This window comes from Anguilla rostrata, chromosome 9 (genome assembly GCF_018555375.3).
Source record: "Anguilla rostrata isolate EN2019 chromosome 9, ASM1855537v3, whole genome shotgun sequence".
NCBI lineage: Eukaryota > Metazoa > Chordata > Actinopteri > Anguilliformes > Anguillidae > Anguilla > Anguilla rostrata.
In genome coordinates this window covers 6,011,024-6,037,733 of record NC_057941.1, presented here as the reverse complement: position 1 = coordinate 6,037,733, position 26,710 = coordinate 6,011,024, and the positions used below count along the sequence as shown (strand labels likewise).

Below are 26,710 nucleotides of genomic sequence, written 5' to 3'. Positions count from 1 at the left end.
TGTTACGAAAGCTACTCTGAATTAGAGAAAGTAAACATAGCTTAATTTGCCAAAAGAAATGACCACACATAAACTAAAAATGCTGATCAGCAAGGCACATCAAGACCAGCAGTAACACAAAAAACACCATCACCAATCACCTTGCGCTAGCGAACAATAACCCTTTCCATACACGCAGCCTTACCCAGCAGAACAGAGTTGGCATTCAGAAAAATTACTCAAAATAAAGACCCAGCAACATTTACAGAAATGTTCCACTTTGACATTAGTATGAACAAAGCCATAGCATTAATGGAATAAGCCTGCAAGACTTGGCTTGCTCAGACATACACCCAGCTAAGTTGTTTCTTATTACTCCAAAAACTGAAGCAAAAGTGACAGTGACAAAAACGGCTGCAAACTCTGAGATCTACGTCAGAGAACATTAAATGTTGATTAACTATGTCACTTAATTGGCTGAGATCGTTGATCACTGTGCAGAACTGTTTACCTCGTCTAATGGAGAGATATCGCACTTGAACTTTTTCATCTAGATATAAATCATCTATTGTATTGTAATGGTAAGTCTTCTTAGTACCAGTCTCATTTCAGTCTCTGTGAGCTCACATCTGCATTAAGTGCAGATTGCATCTCGTAGTAAGTAAACAATATGTGGAAAATGTCATGACTTCACACAAGTCGCTTCAAGAGTCTAGCTGGAGAAATGTCACTTCAAAAAGACTTCCAAGGGCACGTGAGTATCCTTGCGAACTCCCTCGAACTCTCGCTCCGTTCTCACCCTGCAGCCTCACTTTAGATGGAATCTAAATGGTGGACTCCGATTCGGTCACATGGCAGAACAAGGATGGATAAAATAAGTGCTTGGAACGAACCCTTCAATTCAATCAACATCAACTGAATTCGACTAATTACCACAGATAAAAGCAAAAAAAAATTTTTTCATTTCTCTAAACAAATACAGTTGTGAAATCATCTAAATTAACTTGCCGTGCTGGCTTTGTGAAATTTGTGAACCATGTGGTTTTTATCATATGAAAAAAGTTAAGGAGAAATGTAGGTAAATTCCTGAAACATTTTACAGAATAGCCTGCCACCTGAGGACAGTGTGACAAGTCAGGCATAGGAGTGAACAGTGGGCCAGATGTTAGAGAAACTTTCCTTCCACTTTGCCTCTGAAATATGGCGTGTTCTCTCACGGGAAGGACAACATGCTGTTATCTCACAGCTGGACACATTTTTGAGGGAAATACTGCAGTCAGCAAATTACTCAGGGGTAACACAAGCTATCTAACATCAGATACCTAAAAAAGGAAGGGTATTGTACACATGCACACACAAAATGTGGAAAAACAGACATCACTGGCACCATGACTGCAGCGTATAAGTGTTCTCACTTCACTGTTCTCACATTTTCGTGGCAATTTCCATGATGTCACTTTCCCGGCTATAACTTTTAATTAAACATGAGATATGAATGTCTTATGCATGCGATGAAAAGTGAACAAATGTGTTTTTCAATTAGCAGCGCTGAGAGAGACTATATTTAAATGAGGCACGACAACAGGATTCATTTCTTTTGCCATTATCTGGGAAACTGAAGCAGAGACGGCAAGAGACCGCCCAGATGTCGGTGCTCTTTGATTAAATTTGGCTGATGAATGAATGCATGGCATCTTTCACACTTCCAGCAGCAAATCGGAATCAGCCATGGCTAAGCATCACTAAAGGAAATAACATTTTCAATAATTCATATATACGGCCTATATTAAACTTATAAAAGTCCGAAAAACATCTCTCCCCTGCACTGCAAATGCAGCCCGCTTCTTTCAGTGATGCCCTGAAATAGTTGAACCAAAAACTATTTCTCAGGATCCAAACAGAGGAACGAACTATGGCTACCACCTTTCACTGATATTACAGCCATAAAATAAGCAATACAAATTATCCCAGGAATCATCGGATTGACTGCCATGTACCGCCAACTGCACTGACAACACATTTTCACCTTCGCTCTCCTTGGTCTCACAGTCACGAAGACAGCTTATAACATTAGAGCAGTTACTGAGAGAGATCTTAGCAGGACGTGTAAGCGGTTTGTCTCAGGGGAATCATCCCTGGGGAAGTCATAATGAACCCTAGCGGCCCGTCCACATAACAAGCCGTTATTTGCACAGTCCCTCTCCTTCTGGATGTGGAAGAAGCCATAAGAAAACAAAGTTGTAAAGCAGAGGATGTTATGCCAGAAGGCTTTTGTGGGTCACTTGGCTGATGTTGCAGTGATAATTAAAAACAGCAGGACGTGCTACTGAAAGGAGGGGTGGGTTGGATGCCTGGGGCAGCAGACAGTTAACCAGTTACCACATCATCCCACATGCATAGCCTCTCCCACACAGGGGTCCACAGAAGCAACGTAAGGATACAGAATATATAGATTGGCGGCCTATCCAGGGTGTATTCCTGCCTCTTGCCCAATGCACGCTGGGATAGGCTCCAGCACCCCCCGCAATCCTGCTCAGGATAAGCGGGTATAGATAATGGATGGATGGATGGATATATACCCTATATACAGAAAATAGTGTGTTTCCTTGCTATTTATGGTAATGGGACACATTTCAAGTCATAATTTTTGGTGTTACAGGGTAACATTTCTCACCGAAAGACGCAAAACCATTTGGCCATCTACACGCCGATCTCAGCTGAAATGCTGATGCCCATGGCTCAGAAACTGGTCAGAATGGCCAGAAATCCTTCCCATGCCTTCAGCTGGAAAGGAACACTTGTTCCACAACCTGCGTCGCAGCCACCCGGGACCCAGGAACTCTTCGGCACCGAGTAAGGAAACAGCAAGCTTGTTCATTTGCACTGCTGTCTGGCAGTCCGGCATGGGTTTCAGAAATCTGGTCAAACACTAGCATGATGGCCAAGCTGACCCCATCACAGGGACAGCTGAGCCATCTACTTTGAATTCCTTTGGCTACCAAAGATGGTGCATTATCAGAGACAATTAGAGCACTAGGTTATTGGCCTGGAGCTATACAATTCCATTCAACAACCAGCAGCACTATGGATTCAAAAACACTTAGACTACAACTCAATTACCATCTTCATTTTTCCATTCTGGACTACATTCTGTCTTGGTTAACAACTGGGTCAAAAATATTATCCATATACACAATTTAAATAATACATAATATAACTTCAGATGTTCGCAAAATGAGTAAACACTCAAATATATAGTAAATCCCAGATGCAAATATCTAGCAAATCCCAGATCCTCTTAAAAAAGATTTGTCTAAAATAGATTCATCAAAAATAACTAGCCTATTTGTCAAAATTGATTTTCTGTAAAAAAAAAAAACTGTCAGGAATTTCACTAGTGTTTAAAGGATTAAATTCTTTCAAATAACTATTTGGCCCAAACTGACAAACCAACAAGCTTTATGAGAACACTCCCCAATTTGGCCGTTGACAGTTGTGAGCATAGTGGCCAAGTACAGCCTCTGCAAACAAATATTGTCTAGTCGACTCAATTCTCTTTCCTTGACCTTTTTATGGGCACGTGTGCTAACATATGCTAGCCCCTTTCCCTTTCGATTAAATGTAAACAGATTTCTGCTTTGTTTTGCTTACGTAAAAGTGAGCTCATTATCTCACCACAGGAGGACCTTCACCCGAGACAAAGGTGCATTGTAAGCCCGGGTCCCTCAGCGCAACCTGAAAACCAGGGGCTTCGTGGGCTAGTCTTTCAGGGGCCACGTCTGAAACATCTCATTTAAAGACGAAAGTGGCCCACGTGCTTCTGCCTCCAAATCCCAGCCTTCGGAAAACATCTCACGTTGTGCTTTTCTTTCTTCTCCACAGGGTCACTTTCTAAAATATCATTTTCTGATTTTCCCACCTATGGCTTCATATTCTCGAAGAAAAGCAGCTGAAGTTCAGCTCTTAATCAAAGGCACCGAGTAAGTATTTTGAACTGAGGAGGAAGCCGCTGTTCAAATGCTGAGGTGCACCGCTCGAGCCATTGCTGTGCATGAACTCAGTCCCCTTATAAAATCTCATTCCTGACTGGGCCTCCCAAATAATTTAGGCAGTGCTACAGTAAGCCCCATCTGGCTGGATTAGCTATAGCCCCAGATGTGCCCAAATCCACTTTGACTTGCAGAAATACTGTGGGCACCTGCACATTCTGGCTGTGCGCAAAATCCTTACACACACTCAAAATGAGAGGGAAAATAATATTTCATTAATATCAACTAGCATTTTGAAACTTCCCAGTCTGCCACTTTCCTCTTCTCAAGGTTTGTTTCTAAGTGCATACTGATCAGCAATCATGTTCAGCTTGAATTCACATTAATTTTGTTTAATGTCTTTGCTGGCTTTTGACAGTTTCTCAGCCTTTCGTTTAGATCCAGCTCCTCCGCTGTTTAATTTTCCACTGGAAGATTATTTAATCTCCATTGGATTTACACACAACCTGCAAAAAAAACTTCTTTCCAGCAAGAAACATAATGTACAGTATGTACTGCAGTCATGAACAAAAACTATAAGGCGCACAAAAGAATGGCAGGAAGGGTCACTTCAGTAAATGTGATTATGCAGCACTAATTTCATCTCTGACTGTGCAGAGGATGAATAAGGAGATTTAATAAGAGCTACCCTTGTAAAGCAAAAGCCCCTGATCAGAGGCCACATAAGAAGAAGGACCACAGTCCACAGTTCCACATCTGAATTTCGGTAAATAAATTAAATTAATAAAGTTTTGGAGTGGCCTAGTCAAAGTTCTGAATTGACCCAATATAGATGCTGGACCTGAAATGAGAAGTTTGTACTCAAAAACCTACCAATTTGTCTGAGTTAAAGCAGTTCTGCAAAGAAGAGTGGGCAAAAATTCCTCCTCAGGAACGAAGCAAATACTTTTTTTCACGGTACTGTATGTATTTGGAGGTATAAGATCTATTTTGTAATAGGAATATTCCCGCTTCTAATTTTTTAATTTGTTTTATTTGTTGTGGGGCCAGGAGGGGGGAGGGTAAATGTGCAAATGTACTGTCCATACTGTATGTATGCTATGTCTTAAAATGAAAATAATTGGTCTACATCCTGAACATTATGGAGCTCGCTGTATGTAGCCTAAGTCCCACATTGAACCTAGGCTGGCTGAGAAAACAGAAATCAGTGCATATGCGTATGTCATGTGGATTTCCTAATGTAGCTAATTAACATCAACTGACGCATGCAAACATGCCCTGCTGACACTGTGCATTGCATGACTGACAGTCCACCAGCGTCCATACACATTGCTCATCAGAGCCATGCCAAGCATCTCTCTTCTGAGGAGCAGAGGCAGAATCAGGTTCCCTGTCACAGGATCTTCAGCTTAGCTATCATTCCACAGCCACAATGTCTTCACTGTCCTGTGCAAACATCCTCCTTTGCACTCAGCAACCCGGCCAATTTCAGAAACTCATCACAGGGCACAGAGAGATTTCTGCATTTACACACATAGTCAAAATTACACACAGAAGGTCGCTCAACTATGTTAGGCTAGAAAAAACACTATATTAATTTTGACTTAATCTAGAATTTTCCATAAATGGTTAATCATTAATTTTGTAATTAAGGTAAATGGGTCTCTTCAATGAGCCAACCACTGGACCACTTTGATCATTTTAGTTTAACTGCATAATACAGTGATCAATAGAGTGATGGGGGGAATGTTTTCATAACATTCATGCTTTGCTGTTTCTTTTATTTTCTATTTTTTTCATTGTTTTACTGCATATAAATTTGGTACATTGTTCGTATATTGAATTTTAAATAAAAAGGTTACCTACTGTAAAGTGCCATTTGTTATGCAGGCATACCCTGTGTATTGCAGTACAGTGGAAGACACCTGCCTCTATTCTCAAAGAACACAAAAGCAGAACTGAAAGATTTCTCATTTTTCCATCAGAGATGGCACAATTTTTTCTTTGCCATCTCAGATCTCACAGTAAGCTTGCCAGAGGAACAGCTTCGTAACTGAGCAGTGCAGTCCTGGGGGTGTGCATGTATTTCAGTTATTCTAATGTTACATTATTTCTTTAATTACCTCATTCCAGCAGCGATTTCTGGGCAGAAGGGCATTAGATGGTGCTCACGGTTACTCACAGTACTACCCAAGTAGTCTGTCTGCACCAGTATTTTATATTTCACTTAGAAGTTACCATTAATGATTAAACAGATAAAACATCAATAGGCTACCACAGTTGTTCAGTTGGCTACCACTGCCGTTAAAACGTAAAGGCTTACAGTCAGGAAACCCAAGTGGATTCAGACAATCCTTCCATGCCATGGCAAATACTAGTAGATACAATTTTTTCAGAAGGACATGAGCTTTTATCTGCTTGGATCTGGAATGCTTATAAGCTTACTAATAGCTTTAATTTGTTCTCAAATTATAGGCTACATCGATAAGCATAATATAGTTTATTTTAGTTTTCTGTGACAAAGTGTCACGCCTGGCGCCCGCCCTGTGTTTTTTCACCTTTTTTCTTATATTAATTTGAGCAGGTAATCTCTTGACGCCATTCGTGGAAGCCAGCGATCACCTTTAATTGCTTCCAGCTGGGGGGGGCGGGGCCGCGGATTGCTTAACCGTGGTCAGCTGGGACCACACTTTTTAAAAAGGCTGCGAGTTCTACCAGCTCGAGCTCTCTTTTCATTTTCAGCAGCTTGCCTTTTTTTTGACTCACCAGCGTGGTAGCTTGCCAGCTTGCCAATTTACCAACTCACTGCGCTGCACATTTTGGCATTTCCAGCCAGTTCTTTGTTTGTAACTGTTTGTTTTCGTGTAATAAATTCTTGTTATTTCTTCACCCGGTTGTCGCGTGATTTCACGTGTCGGACCTACGAGCCGGTTCGTCACAAAAGACATTGCATCACAGCCTTCAACATTTCAACACCATATGCCTTCTGTTCTGTGAAGCTCCAGTGATGCCATTTCTTTATCACTTTAAGTGGATAAAACAGGAAGGAAAGGATGAGAGACTGGAAGTACCATTAACGGGAATAACCCTCTCAGTATGCCAGCAAAGACTACCGCCATACAGAGGGTACCCAAATGGGATGAGTTAGCTCATGGTCACAACCTTAATTAACTTCATTCTACAATAAGAATCCCTGTTACTGGCTCATTTTCTACAGCCTAGACCTACAATTCAGAAGCATACACGCTTACCTTTATAATATTCACACCTGTAGAAACAGTCGACTATAAATTACTAACAATCCAGCTGTCCATAAAAGGCTGAATATCATTACATTACATTACATTACAGGCATTTAGCAGACGCTCTTATCCAGAGCGACTTACACAACTTTTTACATAGCATGTCAATTTGCCAACTCACTGCGCTGCACATCCTCATCATCAAAACCACCATTAAAAATGCATAGAACAATCTATTTCAGCAATGATCAAGGCCCCCCGAATCACATACTTAATATTTTTCAGTCGTGATAATAAAATATGCTCAGTACTGTGGGAATTAATGGAGAAAGAGGCAGCACAATCCAGGAAGAGTGGTTAAGTCGTTTCTGACAACACAAAGTCACACACACCAGAATAATGTGAGCTGTAGGCTACCTGAAGCTCTTCAATACCCGTCAAATACGGCAGCCCCCTCCCTCCAGATACAGTATGCCCTAAGTACTAATGAATAGATAATTACCAGCGTTAAAACATTAACTAATTTGACAAAGTCAAAGACATAAACATATTAAAACAATGAACAATTTCATTCAATTTCTCATATCTTCTCATTCCATTTTAAATAGTTAATTTGCAAATAAAATCAAAAACAAGTGCATGGACCAATCCTTAATTAATAATATTACATTAATTAGGCCTATATACTAACATTTCAGAGCAGACGCCAAAGCCTCCCTATAGCAACAGGAGTTCATTTCAGACAGTAACTCAGTCAGTCCGCTGCCCAGATACAAATTAATAGCCCTGTGATTAAAATTCAATTGAAAGACATCCAACCACATTCTATCGAAAAACTCTTGCCCAACAAATCTGAGAGGGATACCAAATGACCAACTTGAGATCTCAGCAGTGTTCAGCAATTCTAAGGACAGCATTTATGCACTTTATCAAGGGTCTTCTCAAAGCTGACAAGATCATGTCGTCACAGACTGACCGTCAAAATAGAACCATGCATACAGACACACATTATTAAAGAAAATCAATCAAGCTCAAATTAAGTAAAGGTAAGATGATGAAACAATTAAGCCTGTCAGCCCATTTCCTTATTGATATTTTCACCACACTCATGGAAACTATATATTTCAATAGATAAGGTAAAGCAAAACAAAAAAATGCACTCAGTATTAGGGACAAACTGATACAATACACCCGTGCAAAATACTTCAGCTGTGTGGCAAACAGCTGAATAGGTCAGATTACTGAAGGTTGTCAACTTCATTTAGTTGTTCATTTTTAAATGTACAGTACATCTGTTTAGCACAAAGCCCATGATATCACACAATGTGCACTAATACGAATGGTAAATGGTAAATTGACTTTATACAGCGCTTTTATCCAAAGTGCTTTGCAATTGATGCCTCTCATTCACCCATTATAACACACACTCAGACACCAACGGTGAAAGGCTGCCACACAAGGTACCAATCAGCTCGTTGGGAGCAATTAGGGGTTAGGTGTCTTGCTCAGGGACACTTCTACACGCCCAGTGCAGGGGATCGAACCGGCAACCCTCCGACTGCCAGACAACCTCCTAAGCTATGACCTATTACTGTGTACTGTATACCCTGGAACTGGAGAGGCAAGGCATAAGAAATGACATCCCATCTTAAGAGAGTTTTCACATTTGACTTGTTTCAGTCGACTCAGAACGATGACTCAGCATTTGTTGTGCATAAGTGTATATGGTAAACAAATTAAAACCCAGCTGAAACCAACCAAATTCAGGCCACCTCCAGGTGGGCTCAGTACAGTGAGGTTCTTTTCGAGGTCCCCTTAATGTGTATACTGTGAACATACAGCGGCCCCAGTCTTCTCTGCATTTTTCTGTACACTTTAATACCTCAAGACTTGCCATACATTGATTCTATGCAGCTGCAGCGACTTCAGAGCATTGTCGGCAAAATATAAATAGCAAAATGGCTGCTGGTGGGCCTCGGAGGATTGTGTGATCAGAAGAAACCTTCTTGCATCAGCTTCCTCCAAATGTAGCACAACCGAACGATAAACACATCTGCAGAGGCCATCTTGAAGAAAATTACCCATAATCAGAGATTGACATAGGCTAAGTGCTACACAAGTATGCATTAATGGCAAAAAAAGATTAAAAACACAGCAAGTTTATATCATAACGGTGCAAATGACTACCTATTTTTAGGTACACATTCCGTTAGGACATAAAATTGCCATGTATTTGAATCTTTTTGCTGTTAATGCGTACTTGCATACCACTTATGTCAACCCCCGCCCATAATCCAATGTTACAGCAGTGGGGTCTGAGCACTAAAGGAGCTGTTGTGTGAACAAGTGGTCTGAGATCTCATCAATTCTGAAGTGGACTAGAAAGATAGTCCTCTTTCACATCCTCTTACAATGTGAATACAAAAAAGACTTCATTTGAGTTCATTTGAGGCAGGTTCATTTAGCAGAACTGAGTTTGGTTCATTATAATACTGTATGAAAACTAGAAGAGTGCGCTCAGTAGAGTGCAGATCTCCGCCAGGCGTGTCTGTCCATTTGGCAGCAGTTGTTGATTGATCGCTTACGGCCCCTACCGGCCGGTTAGGAGGAGTGAGGAGTTAGCGCTCAATGTATTTCAATGGACAGTGATGGAAATTAATTCAAATAAAATACTTGTCGTTGATCGATTTGCAAAATATTCCAGAATTCAGGTCCTTGGCCTGCTGTCAGCACGCACAACAAATATTAGGCTGATCGGTCCCGTTGTATGCGAGATTAGCTGCGGACTGTGACACACACGCACAAACACACACACGCGACCAAACGCATAATCCCCTCCAGGCTCACGCCTGTCGGAGATAAAAACATCAGACCAAACAGTCCCCAGTTTCTGCTTCATGACTGGGCTCCTGTGAAAATAGCCAATCATTTTAAACTATGTCCTTCGTATACACCTGCCCTTGGTCAGTGCCTTCTAAGAACGAAGTAACGCCCACCATTTTGTGATTTAGCATGTACAACCAACCACAGAGTAATTACAAATGAACAAGCAAGCGTAGTTTCAGACATGACTAGCAAAACTGGCCACATTAAACAAGTCACTGCATAGCCAAATGCAGAGGAGGTCTGGAAAAAAGTTGAGCCAGTTTATTTTGCAGGACAACGACAATGACAAAGGAGCTGCAGTCAGCAGTAAGTGGTCAATGTGCTCTAACCTACAGCTAAGTACTAGGCACATTATAGGCAGGCTGACCTATAGTTGCGATTAGATATAAAAAGTTTACTATTCAGACAATCCCAGCGGGATCCTAGATTCTTGAACAGGCTCCTGGGTTTCCTCTGTGGCTTTAAATTCGTGAGTCAACTCCAACGCAAAGATACACAGTGTACTGGCTGATATACGGACACTATGTTTGCTTTTCCCCTTCTCTGCAGTAACAGTGTGGGCAGGAGATGGGAGAGGCATTCCTGGTCAGCTAACCAATCAATGCAGAGCATGTGAAAAAAACGTGCAAAGCCCACCCAAAACAGCGTGGCTCAAAGGGTAAAAAAAAAAACAAACTGGATTTATACATATATATTTAATTTATTTCTATATAATTTTCCTTAAAGGCATACTATGCAGGATTTTTAGCCTTGCTGGGGTCCGGTGTGTACAATCAAAAAAATATCCTCCTCCATCCTCAATCATGCCTACTCACCTCTGTTATCATATTTTATATCTGTTTTTATACTATTTTTATATCAGCTTTTCGATAGTTGTCACCACTGAGGAAAAGCAATTCCAAGGTCGACTCTGGTTTTGGAACTAGTTCAGGCAGCTTGTTGTTTTGTTTTGCTGTGCTTGTGCTTCTACACCTCCGCTATTGAAGTAGCCGGCTAGCTAGCTAACTATAAACACGGCTGAACCCGGATCCTATCCCATATGCTCTGTAGCCACACTCACCCCTCCTCACAGAGAAAAGAGCATCATGCCAATAAACGTCCCGAACACAGCTTAGAATACAGAAAGAGGAGCATGAATATGCTAAATGTGCACAAAGACATACATTTCCAGTTCATCACAGATATGACTGAGCATGGTTGTTTTCAAGATAAAAAAATAAAAATAAAAAAAAACCTTTTTGGTACACCTTGTGGGATAATATTAAATTGCTGAATTACAGTTTGTTTTATCAGCTTGTTGGTTGCTCTGTAAGACTAATCACCTGAAAAATCTAGAATCTTCAAATGACATCCATTCAAAGAATCATCTTTGGTCATGATGGATACAATTCTTTGTCAGATGCAGTGGAGTTTCAAGCTGTACGCATGGCAGAAAAAATCTAAATGAATTTTAAAGGATTGACATTTCAAGTGACTTAATCACCATTAACTGTTCTCTAAAATAACTGGTTTCTTTGGACATGGTGAATTAGTGTTGTATCAATTGCATTATTTATTTTTAAAATTTATTTTCCTTTAGACATTTGATTCCCTATGCAGAATAGGAAAACCACATGTTGAAGTGATCAAAAGCACTTTTGTTTCCTCCCTTCAGGTGAAGCATACTAGTCAATAACACTTCTTAGGCACCATAACAATGTCCTGTACAAAGGTCTAAAGTTGCTTGCTTGCGATTGCAAAACTCCTAGACTACAGCATAGAAGAATGTTGCAATTCTCTGTAGTACAATCAGTATCTTGCCACGAATAACACCCGTATCTCTCGCTGTGAAAACAGATACCTATCCTACTGCATATTTTATGAGTCAGCAAACATGATGGTGACAGGAATGAAACGACGCAAGTAGAACCACTGAACTGTTGTTCCAGTAGAATTTGAATCATCCAGCAAACATAACCAAGTAGCCTACCCAAACTACACGAACTAGGCAATGTAGCTTGCCACCTCGCTCGTTCTAACGTTACCTGCGCAGACAGGCAACTTTTTTTTACTTGCTTGAAAAAAATAGCCCCAGATGCCTGGGTATAAAGGCTACGTGTAGGACTGCCATTTCTTCACAGGTAGCTAACTAGTTATCGCAAACTGCTTTAAAATTTTGAACTAACTACTGGTAGCTGGCCAGAAAACATACACCGAAAAACGACACTCAAATATATCTGTTTTGATTGTCAGCTGTCACTTGTTTTTTTCAGCTTGGCTGACACCAGTAGAATGTGACGTGGATGATAAAGTTAGCCAACGTCGCTATAGCTGGCTACTAAACTACATTGTAGCCCACAAACCTGAGCTCACTGCAAGCACTCACCTTCCACAGTGGTTTCAGTCTGAGAGGTTGGCTTCTGAGCAGTTCAAATCGATTTTCTTGGTATTCCAAACAAAGCTACAGCTATTGTCTGAAGTCAATAAGAGTCGTTCAAATAGGAGTAAATGGATATGATATATATTAATGAAATTAGCAGGAGAAAAAGTACATTGACGTGCGAATTGAGCGTTCAGAGCCCCATACTTTACAGTTTTTTTTTTTTTTTTTTGTAAACTAACGTAAGCAAGTCATTTGCATCCACAGTTATGTTGCCCAGAATTTTGCGTGTCTTCGTATTTCCAGTGAATATTTCAAGGACTGTGATTTATCAGAGGTTAAGTCGCTAAGCACTCCACATAACAGGCGAGTAATAATCCAACCGAAAACATTGTAGGTGGGGCTGTTGTCTTTATTCCCCGCCTTCCTACTTGCATTGGCAAAAGAGCGCAGCGCAGTCTCCGTGGAGCACGAGGCACGTGCTGAGGTTGAGCTGAACAGTTTTTTTTATGATTTAATTTGCCTATTTACAGAATTCGCAGTTTCACTCTGAGCTCACTAAATTGTGGCATACTATTCATACGTATTTAGTAGTCATGTGTCCATGATGATTATGCGCAAAAGCGAAAGAGCACAATCTAGTTCAAAAGTACCATTTCCATCACTAAAAACTAATGTCGATCAAGTAGATTATTGTAGTAGCATTTGGAAAGTGTGTTGATCAGTCGCTATGTACGAACCTTGAACCAAAATCCGAAATAAGCAATAACGAAACTGCAACTATTTCGACGGCCTCGCTGTTGAGAATAGCAGTGTCATGAAGTGCACACTTTTTTTTACATTTTTAAATTGTGTATGGCAACATTATTCAACTTCATATCACCGTTTGTATTGTCGTGATGTATATTGTATTTGGATAAGCGACTTGGAAAACTGCATTGAACCTGAAGGTAATGTTTTGCTATGAAATCATGTCATGTTGCATTATCGCAGCTGTTGACATCATAACATATTGTTAGACAGTTATTATTTTTGAATTGCCATTCATTTTTCATTGTAGGACATCAACCAACTTTCTGCTGGGAGAATAGACTTGTAGGGTCTGTTGCAGTGTAGGCCTACTTAGATTTTTCAACCTCTGTTCAACCTCAGTTTACCTCCAGAGGTTTATACCTGTAGACCACAAAACTGCGTACTATGCAATTCTGTGGTTTAGAACCTGAGGTTTAAAGTCCAGCTAATCACACTGCAGTTGACCCGTTCTGTTTCGTACAAGACATAGAAATAGATCTCAACAAAAACACGTTTTCAACGGACAAAAATGGCACGTTACGCAAATAAGGCACTGTCTATAAGGGAGTAATTAAAACTTTCAAAATGTAGGCCAAGTTACAAAAACAACACTGGCTGTCTTAGCTCACACAAATTACAGTGGTGGGCGGACCGATTCTTTTCACAGTATCGGTTCCTTCGAGTTGATACATGTAAATGTATCGAACCTCCCAAGTTTTGATACTTTTTCTAAAAAATGGTGTCAGTTTCTCCGTGACACCCTGTTATAGTACATGCAAGTTCGACAACTTGTGCTGCACGCCCCACCAAAATTCTCTTGAAAGCATTACCATTCATCATGTATACATTTACATTAATAAAGATAAAATAAAGATAACAAATTCATCATTCTGCATCCTACTTGTATGTAGGTAGGCTATGTAAGCCCAATACAATGTTACAGACATGTGACTTGACTACATCAATTTGTCGTTCTTTTTGAGGGGTAAGTAGGCTAGCAGACGTCCTAGTTCGAGAGAACGGTTCATTCGATCTCGTTCAGTGAGTGCAGGGTGTCTGTCTCGAGTCAAGTCCGATTGAACTCGCTCATTCATTGATGTCCTATAGTTAGAGAGAACGGTTCATTCGATCACGCTCATTCATTGGTTGTTCCGCTTGCTATGCTTTGAGCGCTGCATCTACCCTAGTAGGCAGCAGTTTTGAGTACTGTTAGGGTATACTCCACCAAGCAATAAGTTGGCAGATGGCATACCTGCCATCCCAATTACCTTTATTAAAACACAGTCCATGACTTGCATAGCTCAATTAGTATTAATATTCTGGTTATTACAGAAACCAGACATGTCTGACATAAAGCAGCCTTTTTATATTGCCTTTGAGCTCTATTTGAAATGAATATGTTGCACAGCACAACTCATCCTTATGATACAACACGTGCCAAAGCACATACTACTGTAAGAAGTCATAAATCACCAATGGTTCCTCAGCCATATGGCTGGATGTAGTGTATGACAGTCTTTGTCAGGCATTGTACATTTAATTTTGGAAATGCAACTAATGATGAGTGCTGTGTCATTGTGTTTTTGGCTTTAAAACTAAAGTACAGCCCACATTCTCAAAAGAAAAGAAGATAATAATAATCTAACCACCCATTCTCCTTTCCAAGAAGCGCACACACCTCCCATACAAGAGAATACTGCCTCTCCAACATGTCATCAACCTCTGATGGAGGTTGATGCTATTTATTTGTAAGCTAGTTCAGTTAACACTTTCTCCAGCAGTCATGTGATAGTCTTTGCTCAAGGCTGAACCAATTGTCTTTTTCAAATTAATGGAGGCAAGAAAGTGCCTTTTGCGATAGATGAATGACCCGACTATAATGATACTTATTTCCAATAATATTACAGCAACTTCCAGACAAAAATGTTTAATTTTCAATGTGATGCAGTCAAAACAATACTGGCGATCAAATGAACAAGTGGTCAAATAGGCCATTTTCAGAAGACTAGGGCCATGTATTTGGACAGGGGTAATGAAAACCTAGTCATGTAAAAGTGATCAAATGATACAGCTCAGTGCGTTCCCATTACATGCAGTCCAGTGACAAAGATGAAGGGTACACTCTTTAGCCTTTTTGCAAAGCATTTTTTTTTTTTTTTTTTTTTTGCCAGCAGGGTATACTGTATCAATTCAGTCAGAATCAGTTGGATTAGAAAAAAGGAATAAAGTACAATATGCAAGAATGCAACAAACTGGCAGTGAATTTTTATGCCATCTTCCATGTAAATATACACAAAAGCAGAAATAAACATAGAATTATGATTTTAATATTGTAAATTATCCCACTTAATATTTGGAATCTGTGTTACCATTCACACTAACACATTTTATATCACTGTCTGTACATGATGTTGCCACTCCTTTGGAGAGGCCTCAGGACTGGTGTCCACAGACCACTGACAGCTTTGTAAAGGAGACTCCAAATGTTTTTTGCCAGCCCACTCTAACTGGGCAGTAGTTCTATTCTAGGACTGACTGTTAAGAGATTAACACCAGGCTTGAGAATTTACTGCGTCACATTCTTCTAATCTACTAGAGGCTTCCAGAGGGTTTACCCAGTGGAAGGTGCACCTTCACCACGACTGACAGGTTCTTGTAGTTCATACTTTTAGAAAATAATTAAATACTGAATATTGATTTGTACCGCTATTTATCACTGTTCCATTAACATGAAAAAATCAGGGTCTCTTCTGGATGATACATCGTTTTCTAGCAGTACTGCCAGAAGCAAGCAAGCCATCATATGTTAGTTTTTTATAATAAATAAATAGCTTCCCAACTCAGAGATATCTTTCCAAGTGGCCATACGAACATCGTTTTCTTTTAGGTTCAATACAACACATGAGCCACAAAAAATGTGAAATGTGAAAGTGCACATTTATTATTAATATTTCTGAGCTTTCCTTTCCACTTTTGGACAAACATCTTTGAGGTTTGTTATATAAAAAATAAAAATAAAAATTCAATGTGGTTTAATAGGAACATACTGCCTTTCTGTGATTTCTACAGGATCATTCCTCCCTATCTGTATGACAGTCTGTCATTTTCAATCTCTTCTCTCAAAGTTATTTTTTACTCCAAAATGTACAATTACACTTGGGTTTTTTCTTAGGTTGTATTGTAATCTCCAGGTCATACTTCTGAAAGTGAGGAGAAAATGGATGCTGACATGATCTAAAAATATGTTTACCTTTCTTGTTTCTTACCTTTCATACCTGTCCTGCCTAACTTTAAGAAGGATCTTTAGTCACACCAAGCTGATACATCATAAAGTAATTCCTGGTCTTGGGTATTCCCTAGTGGTGACATGTAAAATATACAAGTTACCTTGTCCTGTGACAGTTCCCTGTGGGCAGCTGGTTGGTATTGCCAGATTTTTCTCTCAATAATTATCATTCACTTCCTTTACTCTTATCCAGATCAACTTACAATGCAACCGCAAGTGCAAGTGTGATCAGGGCTCATTTGAGAATTTATATCCCCATAACTGTATATTGAATTTGTTTAAATACTCAAATGAAGTAGCAAATAAAGTTTGTCTTGATAATTAGTATATCATGCAGATATGTTAGGCTTAGCTGTTCATAATTAGGTTTTAAACAATATGCTTAATTTATTTGACAGAGCCAAGCTATTCAATGTGCTAAACACTGCTTTTTTTCTGAGAATGTTTGTTCCTATTTTTTCCACTAGAGGACACTATCAACCAACTATACTATAATCAACTTTAAAAAAAAATAAATAAAAAAATATCATTAATATCGTTCATGGTCAGGTTATTGCTGCAACCTTAAATAGTTTTAAAGGCTTAATAATAATAATAATAATAACAATGTCATGTGAGACTTCTGAAGGTGGCTTGAGAATGTACTTTAATTTACTGCCATTTTATAGGCTTGCGTATTGATAGTGATTTAGAAAGCAAATATAAGTTCAAAGACCATTGTTTGAGTCACAGATTAAAAACATATGTGGACATCATTTCCCAAGAATTGTGTTGTCTTACATGAATAAGTTTCCATCCTGTGCAGTGTATTATGTATGGTTTTAGAACTTGGAGCAGGAAATAGGATAAAAGCTGAAGGAAATAGGTCCAGTTCAGCAATCCCCTCCCCTTCAGGTCTCACAATGGAAGACTTCTCAATTTGGTATTAGTAACAGATTCATCTAAAATATCTTTATACTAATAAAATATCAAAAATTGATGACCTTATTTTATTGTACATTAGTGAACCATTATATGGAATAAAAGTATAAATGTATAATTATTTTCAAGAGAAGGGAAATATGCAAATAATTATGATATATCATAATTATTTGGCTAAATAATGTGGGAATCAAAAAATCCTCAGCTGATATTGTTCATATTTTCCACTGCAGTATGGCACTAATGAGTGGAAAAGACTTATGATGATGAACACACCCCTGGAAAAGAGCTGAGTGTTTTTTTCTGACAAGTGTCCACATATTAGGTCTGCATATCAAACCTTTTTAGCACACATGAAGGTTTTACACAATGAAAGCATTCAGCGACTGGACGAAAACGAATGCATGAAATACTGGCCTCATTTCTAAAAGTGGTCCAGTTCCTTTTTTTCGTCCCTCGCATCAGTTGTACTATTGTTGTGCCGTGGGGTGGCTAATCAGCAGCAGAGTGGCCATTTCACTGAAATTAATGAAAGTATGTGCAGAGTAAGCAGATGTCACAAAGACAGAACTCAATGCCATATTCTGGTGTTCTAGTCACTAAGCCTATTTTCACTCAAAGGGCAAGTGTGTTTTTGGATGGGGTTTATGTGTACTATGACTCAGACATTTTAACAAGTCCAGCCCTGCTGTATGCAGATAGTGCTGAGGCTGGAACTAGGCTTGAATACTTTATAAGCCGCCCCAATACACCCCAAAAGTTTGGCTTGTAGAAACCCCAGGGGTACAAGCATTGTCGCTTACCAAATTTTTAGTTTGTGAACAAGCCATTTTCTATATTAAGTCCATAATTAGTTTCACTCATTATATGCTCATAAGAATTGTCACCAATGATACTTATGGATGCTTAGGATACCTGTTGATTTTTCCTAATTTGTTTGTCTGTTTAATTAAAGTTCGGCATGAAGGTAAAATCTGTAAACATGTTTTTTTTTTTTTAAATCTTGAAAAATATAAAGCAGTGAACATCATTTGAGAGCCACTGGATAAACCATGCATTTTAGAAAAATAGAAATTTATATCAAGCTTGGACCTTAGCATCTGCTATTTCTATATGAGGATAGCATTTTTACACACTCCTTTGATGGCAATGGCACCAACATAATTAATAATGTTTTTTTAAGAATAATAACACAGATGGCAAGTTTTGATGTTACTACTGCATTATTGTTGTCTGTTGAATGTGTTGCCTATTTAAAAAAAAATCTTTTTAGTGATAAAACAACCCATTTGTATGGGGACGTCAGACAGGGGCCATAAATTTGTGCTTTCTGTGAAAACACAACCCTCCCTTCCCCCACTCCTGGTATCTTCTGCAGTCAGATGACTCCATTTGGGATGGTAGGCACTATTAGAAGAAGGGGGAGGGGTGAGAAAAAACTACAAGCCAAACTCCCAGAAATTTGCGTGCACCCAATTGTGCTGTATGTTCCTTTTACAGAATGGTTCCCTTGGTCCAAGTGTCCAATGAACATGATCTGCTTCCTTGTATTCTTTCAGTATCTGACTGCTATTTACTGTCAGCGGCACAAATAAACTGTAGCTCTGTATAAGCACTCTGTATCACTGTATGCCAAAATGGAGATAATGGTGCTCTGGTGAATGGAGTGGTACTGTTGACCCTGCTTTAGAAACAAAAAACAGAATTTCAATTAAAATGAACTTTTTAGTTCAATTATTATTATTATTATTATTATTATTATTATTATTATTATTATTATTAACTTGTTGTTAAGCAGCACTATTACAGAGCTGTAGGTAGGTGAATGGGTGTGTTAGAATAGGCTCTAGGACCTTGAGGAGGGCACAGTTCACATATCACTGTAACTGGATACCGTGGGAGGTCTCACCTCTTTGCTGAAAGAATGAAGAATTTCTCATTTAAATATCCCTTTCCAAACTTCCCGAATTTTTCTTTCCATAGTATATAGACCACTTCTTAGAGGTCTGTCTGTTTGGAAGTCAGAGGGACAGGCAACAAGGCAAGGAAAAGCATCAGGAAAGCCTGGTAAGGTAAGAGTGAAGAGGGGACAGACTGGCTAGATGTGCATGACTCCAATTGGAATCATGTGTTTATAGATTTTTGCTATAAAATGTGAATGCAACTTCCCTCAGTCAATAACTTAGAATGACACCTGCCTGTGGTGATGATGACTGTGAAAAGAATGCAGCTTTTACATAGAGAAATGTTCAAACAAATTGAGGTATTATTTCTGAGCTTCATTCATTCGTTCCTAATATTTTTACTGCGTGGAATAGATTGAATCTGCATTGCATGGTTCTGCTTCTTAACTACACTGTTCTAAGTAACAGGCTGCACCACATTTGTGTTGAAGCATGATACATATAATTTAGATAAAGGCTCTCATTTATAACTTCATTAGCATAGCAAAAACTCACAGATTTCCTTTCACAGTGGGAACAGTACACAAAAAAAGATCTTAAATCTTTCAGCGGTAGGAAGTGACTGAAATCAGACGTCTCCCACTCCCTTTCTCTCTGGAATGCAACTACTGTTCCTCTGTGGCTGTGCTGATTGGACAGAAACCCCCTTTATCCCGTTAAATTCTATGTATGCATGGAAATTACAGTAGATATGAACTATCTGCATGGAGACATGCATATGGCAAAAATGATAAAACTCTATGATAGCAATGAACATTTTGTCTTTAAGAGAGAACGACTTGAAGTCTATGTCAGTGCAGTACATACAATGAGGGACCAAAAGACCCAATGAAACTAAAAAAAGAACTAACGATACATATTTGGTGCAATCTCTGTCTTCCTTAGTTTTGCATACTGTTGTTGTGCTGTCCTGTTCAGTAAAAGAAGCTGCCAGCAACCAGGCTCTTTGTGAGCCAGAGGAACATATTTTCTCTCTTTTTTTTTTAGACGTGGCATATCATGGGTCAGGGTTTCATGTTCTAGCATGTATAGTCCTCTTTATGTGATCAAGTACTGACATGGCAGAAGGAATCCTATTCTTTATCTCCACTGAGTGAAAAGGTTGTTGCTCAGTATACACATTTGAAACATTTGAAAGGCTCAGCAACTCATGATTTGCACTATGAACGATATTTCTTAAAAGTGCCATATCTTACTTTTTAACATGGTAATTCAAAAAAACATACACAGAGCTTGTGGTAAAATGCTTTTAAAATTAGTTTTTAAAATTTTGAAATGCTTTTCCTCAAAAAGATTGTATTGTATATAAATTTGTAACTTCAAATATATTTTATGGTCCATAAGCCATGTTGTGTTTATGTCTGTTAGGACATTAGATACTGGAGGTTACCACTATTACAACACCCCTGGACCAGTAGCGCGTCCATCTTTTTCTCACAAATAAAATGCATAGCTGGTTGCCAGCATGAGTTACAGGGAAGAAATGGATGTTTTGATGATAAGCGTACTGCTTCCCCTGAGAGCCAGCTAAGCCCAGCCTGCTGGAAAAGGATTCTCCAAACTGTGTAAACAATGAAGAACACTACAATTAGCTGTCAAGCTATTGTTCTATCATAGATAACATCCCTGTACAGACTCTTGGTGGCAGTGTAGTATAATGGGGAAGCTCGCATTGTAACCTAAAGTTCAAAGGTTCGATTCCCAGTTAGGACACTGCCGTTGTACACTTGAGCAAGGTACTTAACCTGCATTGCTTCAGTATATATCCAGCTGTATGGATGCAATGTAAATGCTGTGTAAAAAGATGCGTAAGTCACTATGGATAAGAGTGTTGGCTAAATGCTTGTAATGTAATGTAGTCAACAAGCATATCGAACGATAGAACTCACAGTTATCCCACATAAACCAAAGCACCTCACAACCAATCTGTATAGCTAATGCATGGCTATAATATATTAGCTGTATACATAAGAAAAAAGACTTCTAGCTAAAATTTAAGATTATCGCTTGAGATGTTGGATGCTACAATAGCCAGCTTCCTGTCACACAATGTTCAGTGCTATACCACCACAGCGCACAAAGACACAGGTTGTAAGAGAACCTTGCAACAACTTGCAGAGGCAGAGGTTCAATCGAGAGTGAGGCATGGGTTGGGATTGCAGCTCTCCCTTGTTGAACCCTAGATGGGGTTTCAAATAACCTACTGCTCCTTTAGAATAACACAGTGGTCTGTCAATAAATAAGACCATAAACTGCAGAGCTTCTGTAAAGGGTGTAAAACAGTGCCTTTCCAGACTCCATGTCAACAACTTTATGAAATATTTGGCCTAAAGCAGTTGTTCTCAAACTCGGTCCTGGGGAAGCCCTATGTATGCTGGTTACATGTTTCAGTGCTTGGAGAGTTTTGGCTTCAGTTTGGTTCAAGCATGTTATAGAATCTGATGTGGCTGTTATATAAAAGATTCACTTGACTATGAGCATTCCAAAATCAAGTTCTGGGACAAATGCCATCAAGTTCATCAATGAGTGGGCATCCAAGTCAACAGACTGTTAGAACTCTCAATTATAACCCTTGTTCATTTTGCATTTAGCCCAGACTATAATTACATTCCACATTCTAGACATTTTTTGAAAATATCTGAATTGCCATTTCATCTCAGTTACTAACACGTCACTTCAGTAAGAATAACTTGCTTCACATTAAAATAATAACTTACCAAATGTGTGTTGCAAAATGACAGAGATAAATTCTAAAACAAGATTACATACATTAAAAATATGAAATTGTATTTTTTCAGGTCTATGTTGCTGCTTACATACCTTGAAACCATGTGGTTGACATATGTGGTAGCTTTTTGCCTGGTGTTCGCCACCATCACTAATGGAGACAAGCAGCTTTTGGCAGACAAGAGTACCAGCTTGGCCCTAAACCTCTACCACAACATGGTCAAGGAGAAGAACCAGGGGAATATTCTCATCTCCCCAGTGGTGGTGGCCTCCTCTCTGGGCTTGGTGGCCCTTGGGGGGAAGGCGTCCACTGCCTCACAGGTTAAAACAGTCCTCAGTGCTGACAAGGTGAAGGACGCGCAACTGCACGCCAGCCTGGCTGAACTCCTGACAGAGGTCAGCAACTCCACAGCCCGCAATGTCACCTGGAAGATCAGCACCCATCTGTATGGCCCCAGTTCTGTCAAATTTGCAGACAATTTCATCAAGAGCAGCAAGAAGCACTACAACTGCGAGCACTCCAAGATCAACTTTCGGGATAAACGCAGTGCCATCAAGTCCATCAATGAGTGGGCATCCAAGTCAACTGACGGCAAAGTGCCCGAGGTCACTAAGGACATGGACAAGACTGATGGAGCCACGATTGTCAATGCTATGTTTTTTAAACGTGAGTAGACTTATTTTGTAATTAAAGTGCATTCATCTTTTGTTGGGACATTTGACATTTTCTAGTTTCCTGTCATCAAATAAAGGATACTTACAGATCACAGTGATCAGATCACAGATGTGGATACCAGTCATTCACTATTGAATGTTGCTTTTATCCTTCTGAACAGCTCACTGGGATGAGCAGTTTCATCACAAGCTGGTGGACGACCGTGTCTTCCTCGTTTCTCCCTCCTTCACAGTCAACATTCCCATGATGCACCGCACAGGTGAGTGACCTCACGCAAGCAGTTGGCTTTGCAGTTTTTGGACTCACGTTGCAATAAAGTGAACTTGGACCACCCTTGGAAAGATACAATCATTTGGTCTACATAACCAATCTTGTATTAGACACAGAGTGTAGACAAGAGAAAGATTGTACATGATTACCTTCCTCAGGTATCTACAGCTTTCATGAGGACACTAAGAACAGCCTGTATCTGTTGAGCATGCCTCTGGCCCACAAGATGTCCAGCATGATCTTCATCATGCCCTACCATGTGGAGCCTTTGGATAGGCTGGAGAAACTGTTGACCCAAGAGCAGCTGGACACCTGGCTGGGCAGCCTGGAGGAAAAGGCTGTGGCCATCTCCCTGCCCAAAGTCAGCATGGAAGTCAGCCACAATCTGCAGGTACCCACTCTGATATAAACCTCTCATCTGGAGTCCCAACTGGGATGGGAATTAAAAAATGCATATGGAAATAATGCTGCTTTAAATGAGGTATTGGGAAGATGAAGGGAAATAACTATTCACATGGCGTATGACAATAGTCATGAAAATATTTCATAACAGGGTGTTTTTTCTCTTGGTTTTGTACAATGCTGAAGATAATACATATAATTAATTTACACAGCTGGAAATTTACTGAAATGATTGAGCACCTTGCCCAATGGCACAACAGCAGTGCCCTACCTGAGAATCAAACCTGCAACCTTGTACAAGCCCAGTTTACTAACCATTATACTACATTTCTGCCCTTTATCTTAGAAACACCTTGGGGAGCTGGGCCTGACTGAAGCTGTGGACAAAACCAAAGCTGACCTGTCCAACATCTCAGGCAAAAAGGGCCTGTACCTGGCCAATGTCTTCCACGCCTCTGCCCTGGAGTGGGACACAGAGGGCAACCCCTTCGATGTCAGCATCTTTAACACAGATAAGCTGAAGAACCCCAAGCTGTTTTACGCAGACCACCCCTTCATCTTCCTTGTGAAAGACAACAAGACCAAATCCATCCTCTTAATTGGCAGGCTGGTCCGGCCAAAAGGGGAAAAAATGAGAGATGAGTTGTAATTCTGGTAAAGGTCTTTGGTAACACGTGTTTGTGTGTGTGTGTGTGTGTGTGTGTGTGAGCTAGGGTTTCTCTGTGCACTTGTGTGTATGTGTGTATGTATGTGCATGATTGATGGGTAAAGAAACATGAATGTAGAGATGTCTGTTACCTCTTGAGCTCATTCCATTAGATCACATGTGGACTGACATCTGGGTCTATTACCTGATTCACATTTCAGAAAGTTAGTTTTGCTTACCTCGGTGTTATGTATTTTTAACCTTTAATGATATGTGTCAGAAACAATGCATTTCTAAAACATTTTGAACTCCATGCGTCACACAGAAGTTCAAAGAACCATCCGCTATCATGTGACTTGTTTACCTGTTTAATGGCAGATCACATGACTGACAATATGCTTACATTAAGTATGATTTCTCTGATAATATGTGTTGAATCTTAGACTATCTTTAATGTTTAAAGCAGAATTGTTTTTACACATGTTATGTAAGATTATCTGGTTGTAGTACTCACAATGTTAGACAAGCCAATAATTCCCTCCTGGCTTCCAGTAGCCATAACATTTGTTTTGTTTTTTAGTTATTGGACATCTGCAGGATATTTCACAAAGCAGGATTACTGAGTTAGCTGGATAACTGAGTGAGTGAAACTCAGTTGCTGAGTGGTTTTACTCAGGGGAGTTCTCCAGCTAACTCAGTAATTCTGCTTCATGAAATACGTCCCTGCACTGAAACTGCCAGTCTGCACTAGTCTGCCTGCAACTAAAAGGTTATGTGTGAGTAAGGTGTTTGACTCAGTAGATGATGTTCCGCATCTTCATACTGTGTCAGGTCATGTCATTTCTCTGTCATTCTATAGCCACACAAACTCTTTGGGAATAATTTGATAATATGTGTGTTTGTTTCTCTTTTTTATTGTCAAGAAAATGTGTGTCCAGGTATTTACAGTGGGCTTATTTTTATGTGAAGGGTTAACTGTTAGTTAAAAGACCAATCTCTCCACTAATGCATTTTCTTACCAAGTCAAAGACACCAGTGACTGTAATGTAATGTCAGCAGCTTTTAACTGCTCTAATCAACCTAATTTCATTCTAACACTGCAATGTTAATGTTGGCTATTTTACCTTTTTTGAGAAGTTACATGTTAAACTAGTCCGTATCAGCTATTTAATGAAATCATTGGTATGAAAAACACGACAAATTTTGGACTAATTATGTACCGTTATAATGACATTAAATGGTTATTTCCCCAGTTCTCCAAATTGCTGTGGTAAAACATTTTCATGTCGGGCGGGGTGCGCACATAGTTTGAGCCTGGTTCAATACAAATGCAGTGTGTGTGTGTGGACTGATCTTGCAATCGCATTTGTAAGACCTAGCAGTACAGGAAACTACGCTAAAAACATGGGACAGTCTGAAAATGAACTGCCGTTCATTGGTATCAAAAGGCCTTATATAAATAAAAAAACAGGACAAATCCTAAATTAAATGAATAATCAAGATGATCTACGCCAAACGTTAGATTATTGCCGCTTTTGTGTCATTTCTCATAAAGCCTGACTGTGTTTCATCAATAATGACATCTAAAGTCCTGTACGCAAGGGATTAATATTGCAGGACAACGTTAGTCATGTATTTTTTATCATTGCATGAGTGATTTCAGTGGCCGATCCGCACACACACAAAAAAAAAACCTTTCCCTTTATTACTCCCCAACATTACTGAGGGAGCATGTCTAATTGGCTGTTCCCGGATGTATTTGTCACACATTCCTGCCTAGCAAGAAAAAAAAAAACAAGAACACGTGTAACGTTATACAACTAGAAAGAAACTTATAAATGTTTCTAATACATGCCAAAAAATACATTTGAAAAAAAAAAATACTTCAAATATATGAAGTATTCCCAAAATACAGATGCGCAATTGTACAGCTGATATATTTTGCTATATTTTGCGCTTCATAATGCGCCACACATTCTCAATCGGAAACAGGTCAGGACTGCAGGCAGGCCAATCTAGCACCCGCACTCTCTGTTTACGCATCCATGTACTTGTAATCCGGGCAGAATGTGGTTTGGCGTTGTCCTGCTGGAAAATGCAGGGACGTCGAAGGAAAAGACGGCGTCCGGATGGCAGCATATACAATGCATATGGGTGGCCGTGAGTGACTTTTGTTAAAGCAAATATAAGCGTAAGAAAACGTTAGTGTAAAATATGAAAATATCTACCCGAGGGCGAGGCAGGATTCGATCCTTCGACCTCTGGCTTTCCAGTGCGTAACTTTGGCAGTCCATTACCACGACACAACTATTTAATGCATGAAATTTCATGGTCAAACCTGTCCGTAGTTTTAAAGAAGAACACAGGCCAGTAAGCACAGCTGAGCTTCGGTTGAATCCATATGGCCTGGCGATATTGTAGCCGGTTAAGTGAACGTGCAGATGGTACGTCATAATACAGTGTATACATTCAGTGAACGGCGGGTAGATGTGGTGCAAAAGCAATCATTGAGAAGTAATAGACAATTATTAGTGAGGAAAAAAGCAGGTTAAAGAAACTTTAAAGAAATAA

General features: G+C 39.6%; 2 protein-coding genes across 8 annotated transcripts in view; one reads left to right on the top strand and one right to left on the bottom strand.

Annotated features, from left to right (window-relative positions):
* The window catches only part of LOC135262769 (glycerophosphodiester phosphodiesterase domain-containing protein 5-like), a 48,124-nt gene extending 35,263 nt beyond the window's left edge, over positions 1–12,861 (bottom strand). For 2 of the 6 annotated variants that reach the window (XM_064349966.1, XM_064349963.1), the window contains exon 1: positions 12,462–12,860. The gene's annotated coding sequence lies outside the window, so the exon portion shown is untranslated. Of the gene's footprint in view, positions 1–12,461 lie in introns of all 6 variants that reach the window. The other 4 variants (XM_064349962.1, XM_064349967.1, XM_064349961.1 and 1 more) reach the window with 3 other exon arrangements.
* Positions 12,862–19,357: 6,496 nt separating this feature from the next.
* Positions 19,358–25,817, top strand: LOC135262767 (serpin H1-like). Of its 2 annotated transcripts, none has more exons than XM_064349959.1 (5): positions 19,358–19,521; positions 22,217–22,812; positions 22,982–23,080; positions 23,250–23,482; positions 23,840–25,817. In XM_064349959.1, the coding sequence occupies exons 2-5, from the start codon at positions 22,221–22,223 to the stop codon at positions 24,140–24,142; spliced, it is 1,227 nt and encodes a 408-aa protein (XP_064206029.1). In that variant the 5' UTR covers positions 19,358–19,521; positions 22,217–22,220; the 3' UTR covers positions 24,143–25,817. The 2 variants fall into 2 exon arrangements, with proteins under 2 accessions (XP_064206029.1, XP_064206028.1); XM_064349958.1 differs by having other exon boundaries at positions 19,359–19,526.
* Positions 25,818–26,710: the final 893 nt, after the last annotated feature.

Coding starts and splice junctions, on each gene's coding strand:
- LOC135262767 (XM_064349959.1), top strand. CDS start 22,221: ATGTTGCTGCTTACATACCTTGAAACCATGTGGTTGACATATGTGGTA. Junction 23,081..23,249: donor TCCCATGATGCACCGCACAG/GTGAGTGACCTC, acceptor TACCTTCCTCAG/GTATCTACAGCTTTCATGAG. Junction 23,483..23,839: donor AAGTCAGCCACAATCTGCAG/GTACCCACTCTG, acceptor CCTTTATCTTAG/AAACACCTTGGGGAGCTGGG.